The sequence below is a fragment of the Alosa alosa genome, chromosome 18, assembly GCF_017589495.1.
Source record: "Alosa alosa isolate M-15738 ecotype Scorff River chromosome 18, AALO_Geno_1.1, whole genome shotgun sequence".
NCBI lineage: Eukaryota > Metazoa > Chordata > Actinopteri > Clupeiformes > Clupeidae > Alosa > Alosa alosa.
Window position 1 is genome coordinate 23,037,618 of NC_063206.1, and position 9,917 is coordinate 23,047,534.

At 40.3% G+C, this 9,917-nt stretch overlaps 1 protein-coding gene across 1 annotated transcript; it reads right to left on the reverse strand.

Moving 5' to 3' along the window:
* Positions 1–150: 150 nt before the first annotated feature.
* Positions 151–7,224, reverse strand: gpr137ba (G protein-coupled receptor 137Ba). The gene is made up of 7 exons (XM_048270515.1): positions 6,425–7,224; positions 4,201–4,250; positions 3,824–4,046; positions 3,030–3,179; positions 2,152–2,280; positions 1,804–1,925; positions 151–1,560 (listed from the first exon to the last, which is right to left on the reverse strand). Exons 1-7 carry the CDS (start codon positions 6,845–6,847, stop codon positions 1,449–1,451), a joined length of 1,209 nt encoding a protein of 402 aa, XP_048126472.1. The 5' UTR covers positions 6,848–7,224; the 3' UTR covers positions 151–1,448.
* Positions 7,225–9,917: the final 2,693 nt, after the last annotated feature.

Sequence of the window (9,917 nt, forward strand, 5' to 3'; positions counted from 1 at the left end):
AGGCTGCATGAGAAAATCCAAGTTTTGCGTGAAGGCGATAAATAAAAACAAATGCAGAGATCAGGTGCCAAGATTAGTGTAATGCTTAGATTAGATTAGGTGAAATAAATGAAATACAGTATACATAGTCTCGTTTTACACATACAATGTACTAATCTAAAAGGATAGTGGCACAGTTTGTATCAATAATAAGCTGCTAGGATAAAGGCATAGAATAATCATTTACAAAGGTTTTTGCTATCTAAATCCATAAACTTCAAAATTCCATGAGTTCACCAGTCCTGCCTTCGGTAGGCTACCCCTCAGACACAATTGCTGACTGGCTGTAGTAGGCTACTGTAGGCCTAGTGTTCAGTCCATTTTTACTCCATATCACTGCTGAAGTTATTACAGATTGGCCTAGTTTTCGGTTCACACTCTTTTCAATATGTTAATGATGTTCATTTAAAAAAAAAAAAAAAAGATAGGTTATGTGATGATGTGTCATCAGGGTGCTAGTTTCTGAAACAGTAGCCTGCCTGTCATGCCTTTTCCCCTCCTATGTAAAAATGCATTCACAATGCACAAACCCTCTGATATTTTCCACACATAGCCACGTGAGAAAATGTCTACCTTTATATGATGAATACATGTGGCTAAGCTTCATACTTCAATTTGGATGTTCGTAGAAACAATGAGTGAAAAGGGGACGGGGAAAGAAAAATATTTCCTTGTATTACGTAAATCAGTAGAGTACTGAGACTCATAAAGATATCAGTGATATATATCAATCTGTGCTTTAGATATTTGTCTCTGTCAGGATTTGAAAGTTCAGCAAAATGTCTGGAAATGTATGTTGGTACATTGTAGTGTTTTTTCAAATGTTGAAATGTCTGGGTCATATATGTCTATGGTCTGGGTAGTCTGTTGATCTTTCATTTAGAATTCTCTAAGGAGTTGGCGGAACCCACCACTCTCATCCAAGTCTTAAAAGACTACTTCCTTATAAAGAAGGTTTTATTCACATCTTCTTAGGTGTGTACAGGTATTATCATATCATATACACACAGAATTGCACACAGGGAAACAATATGATGCCTTAAACATTGAATTTAGAAGAGGGGGTAAAAAAGGAGAGACCTCAAATAATTATTCATAATAAATTAATTTAAAAGTGGATTTTCAAACAATCAATAGAAAAAATATATATACATTGAACAACCCATAACATTAACAATCAGAAATATATTAATGATCATGCTAACAAAACATACAGTGAAGTCAGAAGTGATGAGATATGCACCATTCGTTGCACAAAAATACAATAATTGTTCTTGGTTATTACTGGCTTTAAACTCTACATTACAAAAGTTGTAGGCTACTGCAAAATATTTGAGTTTGTTGGCCTTTTCCAATATCCACACCTAGCCCTTGTCTCCTTGTGTCCTTGAGAGGCCCAATGGAGGGTGTTAGTAAGGGTTTAGTTCCTCAGGGGGTGGAGCCAGTTGGGAGTCCTCGTCACCTATATAGGCAGCAAAGCCACTTGTCTGGCTGCCCCAGTCATAGTTGTCTGCTGTGAAGCTGTCAGAAATACAGAGTGATTGGTTCAGAGACCCAACAACTCTAACATTTAAAAGTTGGTCTTAGCAAATCCATGAAAAAAAAATTACCTTCACATTTAAGGGGGTGAAAATAATAGTCCGAATTTTTGTGAATTTTGTGAGCAGAGCTTGAAAGATTTTGGGTAAATAGCTAGGTCGCTGGCATTAGCAATGAGTGTTTTGACTATTTCTGAATAAATGTCTATAGCCATTTCCTGTGTACCTTGCTTGAATATTTTGTGGGATAATGCTCCATGCCAGGTCATCATCACTGTCGTAACGTCTGGGGTTGTCAAAGAAATAAGCCCTTGATGAGAAGACATGACCAGGGATGATGGCAGCACTCTAAGAGACCCAAGATAAACAACAACAAAACATTTTAGCCTATCAAATATTTGATCTGCTATTACATTTTCTGATTACATAAAACTTGATGCATCTAGCATGCAATGAAAGTTAAAGTGAATCTAATCTGAAATTACCACAAGTCATTCAGCAATTTAACAGCAAAATGTCCTTGATCCAATATATTGACATGGGGGAAATTTCCTTTAAGAGAAGGATTGCTTACTCTGTCCAGAGCTGGCCTCCGAACCCTGAAGAAAAAAACCACCAGAGTTGTAGGCAGCAGTTCCCACACAAACAAGATCACGCCGAACACAATGTATCCCGCATCCCCTAAGGTGGAGTGTAAATCCGCCTGAAGAAAAACAGGATGCACTCAGTTTGAAACATTATTTAAACCTGGATTACACAACCTCATGCAATAATATTGAATTACAACTCAATACATCAACCAGCAATTTACCATCAGTGGTTCTGTTTTGAAGTGAAGGATGTAAAAATGTAGAATACATTTGTATTAATTATAATTTAACCAGAGGTTAAAATGTTAAAAGTGCTCAAGAATGTTCAAAGAGCAATAGAATGTGAAGAAATAACTGTTTTGATAGAATGACAAAAACACCTATGCCAATACTAAAAAATGGACCAAATACCTCAAGTGGCTCTACTCTGAATGCATGCAAAAAATTAACCCTTCACAAGGCAATTCTTTGTTCATAACAATGTAAGGTTGTAAAATTCCATGTTGAATTCAATGAACCCAGATATTCTTTAGAACGTTCAATTTCCAACATTTCTGTCTTAAGGGCAGACGACTTGAATCCTACTGTACAAATAGCCCATATGTTATTACTGATATTTCAAATGCCCAAATAGCTTGCAGAAAAATTACCAATACAAAAAATGACCAATACTAGCTTTCAAAAAATACCAATTTGTTGCAGAATGACTTATTCTTAATTAAGTCTTATGCAATGTGATCATTTCATTTGCAAATTGAGAGGTGTAAAAAACCCTATGATTGGCTAATACAGGATTTTAAGGTCTCCCAGCTAAAGAACTTAGAATTGAATGACAGAAGGCCAAAACTGATATGCTCAATACCTGGTCTGACACATTGTACCAGTCATAATCAAAAGAGTTTATGCTTTTGATGTTGGCGAGAGCAAGGACCACCAGGTTGTAACAAGCACGTGATGCATAAAGCAGAATGACTGTTGCTCCAATTATAGTCACTTGGCACACAGATGTTCCCTGCACAGACAGAAACAAGTATTCAAATCAGCATTTGAAAACAACTGTTGACAAAAAACACAAGCGAAGTTATGAACTTTTATTATTTGTCCTTTTTTTACAGTCTACCAGCTGAAGCATTTTGAACATTTTTGTTGTTTTGTTTTACTCTCCTGGTAACAAAATGTCTACCAAACTGTTGTAGTCTGATTCACTTTGCTTACACGTGCATATGGGAAACTCAGCAGGACTAGCACATTGTTGCCTAGCAACCCCTCTCAAATAATGAGCCAGCATGTCAGTGATGAGGAGAGGAGAGCACTCTTCATTCTCACAGCAACCCCTTGCGTTTCACGGCTATTTTCAGAACTGCTCCACAAGCACATAAAACAGCAGCTCCATATGGAGATGAAATATTTGTTACAGATGTGATGGTCACTTTCACAAATTGACTTGACATATTTAACAGAAACTTTAATCCAAAGTTTATTATCAACAAAAATATGTAGAGTATAATACCTATAATGATAGTAGGGCTAATTCCACATTTGTGACTAACACACCTTATGCAACAAATCATGAAACCAAACTCAGTTTTTAGTAAACATAAATGGTTTTCAGAAAACAGCAGACATCTGTATATCAGGACGGAGTTGCATTCTCACCTTAGACTCCAGATAGATGTTTGCTAGGGACATCTTTGCGATCTTGTAGAGACACAAAGAGAGCGATATAGCACAGAGGACAAAGAGTGTGTCGTTGATGGCCACTCGCACCAGGACAATGGTCTTGGTCTCTGTGTTTGTCATCTTAACCAGGAGAGCGCAGGTCAGATTCACCACCAGGAAAAGTAAGCTGATGGACAGAAACACCAGATACAGAGGTAGCCTGTAGGAGAGTTAGACAGGTTAGAGGTTGTAAAAGATCAAGAGACATCCACGGCTGAATTAGGAAGCTGATTTTAGCATTTTGTGTTTAGTCAGACCATAGTTTTGTGTTTAGTAAGACCATGACCATAGAATTTGAAGTCTTTTTCTATTACCTGTACTTGAGAAGTTCCGGTGAGTACTTGGACTTGGCCTTGAAAACAACCTGTTGGAGAGGACACATATAAATGATTCAGTTTATAACAAACGTCAGACTTTTGTAGGGCTTTGTCAGATATTGTGTAAACACAGATAAAACTTAAATTGTGCAGTTAAAGGCTTGGATTGCATTGTTTGCCTCAGAGTGAGTTTTGTAGTGAGGCAGTGAAAATCACAACTGAACAAATGTTTGGAGAATAGTGTTGTATTGCAGATATGGGCTTGTATTTTTTTCAGGAATCACATTGATATCCATGCTTCCTTCCTTTCTACTTGATATCCTGCTCTGGATTTTTGTCAGTTTCCCATTATAAAGTCATAAAATAAGAAGTGGGATTTTGCTTGGTATGTTATGTTTGTTTATGTAACAGTTTGTATGACCAAAGTACTTTTATTCATTATTTTTTTGTTATGTAGTTTGTATGACCAAAGTACTTTTATTCATTTTTTTTAACCCATTACCAATTAATATCAGAAAGTTTCACTATCTTAATTACTCCCCGAACAGAACTGTTTTGCTGAAAAATGGCCCTTTACTGTAGTCAGAACAGCCTTAACTGCTCACGATGTTTATTGTGAGTCAGAAACCGCAAGCAGAAAAGGTCGTTTCACTTCTGCTTTCACACCCACCTGCCCCCGCCACTTTTACTGCATCCTCTGCACTCTCAGCAGACAGCTAAACAGGAAACCTACAAACTAGCAACAGATTTGCAGCCTGACAGAAATCTACCAATCTATTAGCTGCCTATTTACACTTGAGTGCCACCGAAAACAGAGACCGCTAGAAGGGCATTGAGAGAGTACAGACCCAGGGCAAGGCAATACAGCTCTGGTCTATGCAAGTAAAACCTGAGATATCGGTGTATACTTGTTTTTTTTTGTATGTCGACATAAACTCTGTCCAATTATGATCATAAGATGTACATCGCCTTCAGGCAATCAGTTTGATTTGAAAACGCTTCACTGTTGCATCAGTTCATTAATTCCATATTATGAAAACATCAACTGTCACTAAAGAAATGAATGAATGCCATATGGCACAACAGTAGCAAAAGCAAAAATAAATGACTAATGTTGTCTAAAGTCGAATTTGCTCCAAAATGTTATGGGTTCGTCCTTGGACATGGCTACACCTTTCACCAAGTTTCATGGAAATTCAGCTGGTAGATTTTCGCATAATCTTGCACGCAGACAGAATGACAGATGAATGGACGGATTGACAAACCATACCAAAAACCTACCTCCTGGCGGACGTAAATATCCAAACATTTGTGCTCTGCATTGTACAGTATCTCTGTATTGATCAGAATATGGGCTGTTATTTCTAATTGAGGATCTTGTACTGTATGGACAACTTACTCATAGGAGCCAATACTAGTTAGAAACTGTGCAACCATGTTATGATAAATTATTCCATGTGACTATGGGATTCCCCAGCTGGAGCAGACAGAAGCAGTTATTCACATTAGAATAATATTTAGCTTTTCCCCAAAGCGTTAGGTTAAAGGTGACAACCCTGGCACAACCTCCTGGGGCATGGGAAGCAAATAAACATGTGTTCAGTTGTGTTTGCAATATACGTTCCAAACCAAACTTGCAAATACACATACACACTGACAATGTCAACAAAGTGAAATTGAAAGCTCACGTTCACAGCAGCAACCAATCCAGCCTGTTGTTTTAACTGTCAACTGCCATAATGCATCAAACAGTGACATTTGTTGGCAATCTTATCCAACAATTTTGTCTATTTGATTTTGACTTTCAGATTTCATGTTTTGAAATCTAGTATTTAAGGAACTCGGGTGCTTCCGCTCGAAAGGCCTTGTCTGTGGCTTTCTGAAATTATCTTTACAATATAACATACAGAGTGCCTTTACAGCATCAGTCCAGTTATCTGGTCCAGTCCAGTTGCTCCTCTGCATAGCACAGCATCTCTCTCTTCATCACTTAAAGAGAGACCTTCAACAAAGACATTAGCTGGTATATCCTTCATTCTACTCTCATATTCCACTATCATACAAACAAATAACAAATATCATTACCAGATCTTTAAAAGGTTAGAATAGACTAGCTACATGGGGTAAAACCTGAAAAGTGGCACGACTCTAGCACCAGGACGCCCAATGACACCACTGGTGTCTCAGAGCGTCCGGCCCTCTCATCTCATCTCAGACCCACCTGGGCGAAGTACAGGTTCATGAGGCTGAGTGTGAAGAACTGCAGGCAGACTGGGCAGCAGTAGAGCAGCCAGAAGGCGAAGGGCCCGAGCGCGTTGGCCGTCACGCAGTCTCTAAAGTAGAAGGAGAAGAGAAGGGCGCGCAGGGCGGCCCAGAGCAGGCACAGGAACAGGAACACCGTCTGGTAGCTCAGCCGCTTGTGTCGGTAGCGCAGCACCAACCACAGCTGCGCGTACACGAAGACAAAGAGCAGCGAGTAGAAGATGGTGTAGGCCACTGTCAGGCCCAGCTTCACGTAGGGTGGCACGGCCGGGCTCAGGGTGGGGGGAGGCATGGACTCGTTGGCTGCCGCCGCTGCCACCGCCGGTACTGCGGGTGCTGCCGCCACCACCGCTGCCCCCGTCTCCCGCACGGGAGCCTCCATGGTTGTCGCAGCAGCCGCTGGTGCTGCCGCTGCTATCGTCCCCGCCTCTCTCTCCCGGCTCCTGCCAAGGAGAGGAAGGCGAGAAAGAAGGGGCCTCTCTGTCCGGCTTCAGCTGGGGCTATTGTTCCTCCTTCTCCCCGGGTCCCCCCTTTTTCTCTCCGGCTCCACAGACAAGATAGTATAGGTGCTGGAGATGCAGCAGCACAGTGCAGCCAGTGGAAGGAGAGAGGGAAGGAGAGAAAGAGAGAGAGACAGAGAAGGAGGGATGGATGAAGACAGGAGGACAGGGGAAAGAGGTGAGAGAGATAGAAAAGTGAGCTCGGGAGTGGGAGGGGAGTGAATCTAAGCAGCGTACAAGAGAGGAGAGCAGAGGAGAGAGAGGGGAGGAGTGAGCAAAGAAAACAGGCTTTCACTTCCTGCTGCAGCTTTGTGTGTGCCCGTGACTGGGGCCACATGATCTCTATACAGCTGGCAGGAAGTAGAACAGCATTGTATGGGGAACGCTAAGCAACGGAGGAGAGAGAGAGAGAAAAGCCGGCCCACATATCCTTTGCACCATGCTGACGCACTCCTCTCTACCGTTAACCCTACGTTGGAGTCGACTGTCTCCCTTTTTTCTACTCTTGATGTTTTCATCTGGCTTTTTCATGCGTTTATATCTTCTCACCCGCAGGCTCTCCTGATTATTTGTTTTTAATCTGTAGGACTACTGTTCCTGCTCAGCTCATGCTCCATACATTGTGAGTGGAAGCCATCTTTACCATTACTGTTTGGGCACAAAATGGTGTTTGGACTTGGGTGACTGGTATTAAAGATGTACCAAACCATTTTTGCATTGTTGCCTACTGAATGAAAGAAGATTGCATTGCTTGATAGGGCCACTTTTCTCTAACTTTCCTTCCAGGAGTGACAATAGTTGTTCTATACAGGATATTACAGTCCAGTTTTTATTTAAAGTTGTGTTCTACATCCAGGAGCACATATACCATACATTCAGGAAATGAACCCTTTATGTTAGAATATTGCATTGCCCCGGGGACGGCATCCTGTCTGTGCTTTACTGGGTGTTTTTATGCTAATGCATGTCTCTTGCTGAACATCTTTTTCAGCATATTAAAACCCTAAGAATGCTTGTGGTACAAATTGTGGTGCAAGAAATTGTGCTACAAAATATTTAATCTGAAGAACAACCTCACATCTGAACGTGTTTTTAACCATGTCTGAAATTTAAACTTTAAAACTGACACATTGTAAATGTACAGTAAGTATGTCATGTAGTGTTTTGTATTTTGAAAAGAAACAAATAAAACAAAATCATAAAATATTATCATTGAGTTCTAAGTTGCAGTGAAAAGAGTGTTCAAAGACAATATTTCTTAATATCTTCAAAATATCGTGTGTGAACTCAGTGCACCATTGGCAAGCCTTTTCATTTGGGATGCTTAGTATATGGAAGTCTCTTAAATGGACACCAGGCAAGCCTGATGCTTTTTCTCTACGAAACTCCCCCTCGCTCGGTCTGAAGCTCTTTTCCTTTTCTTTGCGTCTTCCGTCAAAGGTCCGTCAAGGTGCAACAATCTCTAGCGTTTTGTTAGCCTGCCTCTGTGCTGTAAACTGATCTTGCAAGTGGGATATTCTTCCTACAGGCAGTAGGGGTTGGTGAAAGAGCCTTCATTCGCCCCGTAATGAGTCATTTAACCATATACCGACTTACGAAGATGATTAATTAACACGAAAACGTTGCATGGTGTCCCTTTAAAAGTACATTATGCAGGTTTGGGTATTTTTGGTAGCACCTTTTTAGGAGACATGCTAGTCTGATGTTGCAAGTTTTAGTCCAGTGCAGAAATGTAGCTTGCAAATACACACACACACACAGAAAGGGGGTGGGATCGGCACAGTGAGTCCAAAGGGCATGTGAATGCATAGAAATGCATGGAATGGAGGTCACAGAGCTTGACCTTTGACCTTTGACCTCGGATTGTTCTTTTTTTCTCATGTATGTGACTGGCCACTGGTGACGGCCTTTGAAATGTTTTGTGGAACGGCACCTCCAGCCCTCCTCTGTGGTTGTTATCGTCACGTTAATCTCTTTATTCCGCTAGTTAGTTTCATAAAACAGGCACAGAAAATAAAAAATGGCACTTAGTATTTAGATTCTAACTCAAATTGTATACTGCCACATTCATACAGTAATATGTAATATATCTAATGCATTTATCTACATACCATAATCTTTCTTTCACTTAATGCACTTTCATGCACTTAATGTTTCGTTAAATACTACTTAGGAAAATATATTCCAGGACCATTAGCTAATGTAATTTGCATGCTAATCAGAGTCTGGAGTGTCAATAGATTAACTGTGCTTGACGTGAGATATGCTATCAATACAGTCACAACTCTCAATACTGTACAGGCGAAGGAAGCATAATGCTAAAATCAGAGGCAAACTTTATATTTCCTTCTTCTTCTCTCTCTCTCTCTCTCTCTCTCCAAGTTGGTGGCTTGCACTGTGCCAAAGATTTGCCTAAATATGGGCATGTTTGACCACGTCAAAAAGACAGACAGACACCAGGGGCAGAAGTCAGATCTTGGTGACATCAGAGCTCTCTCTCTCTTGAGATGGTGGGCAAATGGGTTTCCTCTATTTTCCCGGGAGACGACCTGATCAACCACACACTCAAGGTCAAATGTGAACCAGAGGGCAGATTATTATTATTACAGAAAGTGTCTCTGCTACACATGCTCTTAAAAGAAGTTTTTGGTGGGATCGTGTTGATTTATTCCTATGATTCATGCACTTAAAAGCAAGTAAATTCCCTGTTCAGTAACATTAATTAAATGTACTCAACAGGTAAGAAATACATTTAAAATAAAAGCTAATATATGCAAAGCTAACAATGCCCTAATATGTTAATTCCACTGTGTCCCCATCACCTATTTCAAATCTGACTAACATGGAGCATAACTGATAGAGTTCACTAGAGGACACTCGTTTGACTGAATTTGAAGGTCTGCATCAGGCTGTACCTCATTCCATCCCAAAACCACTGCTGTTCAAACTGTT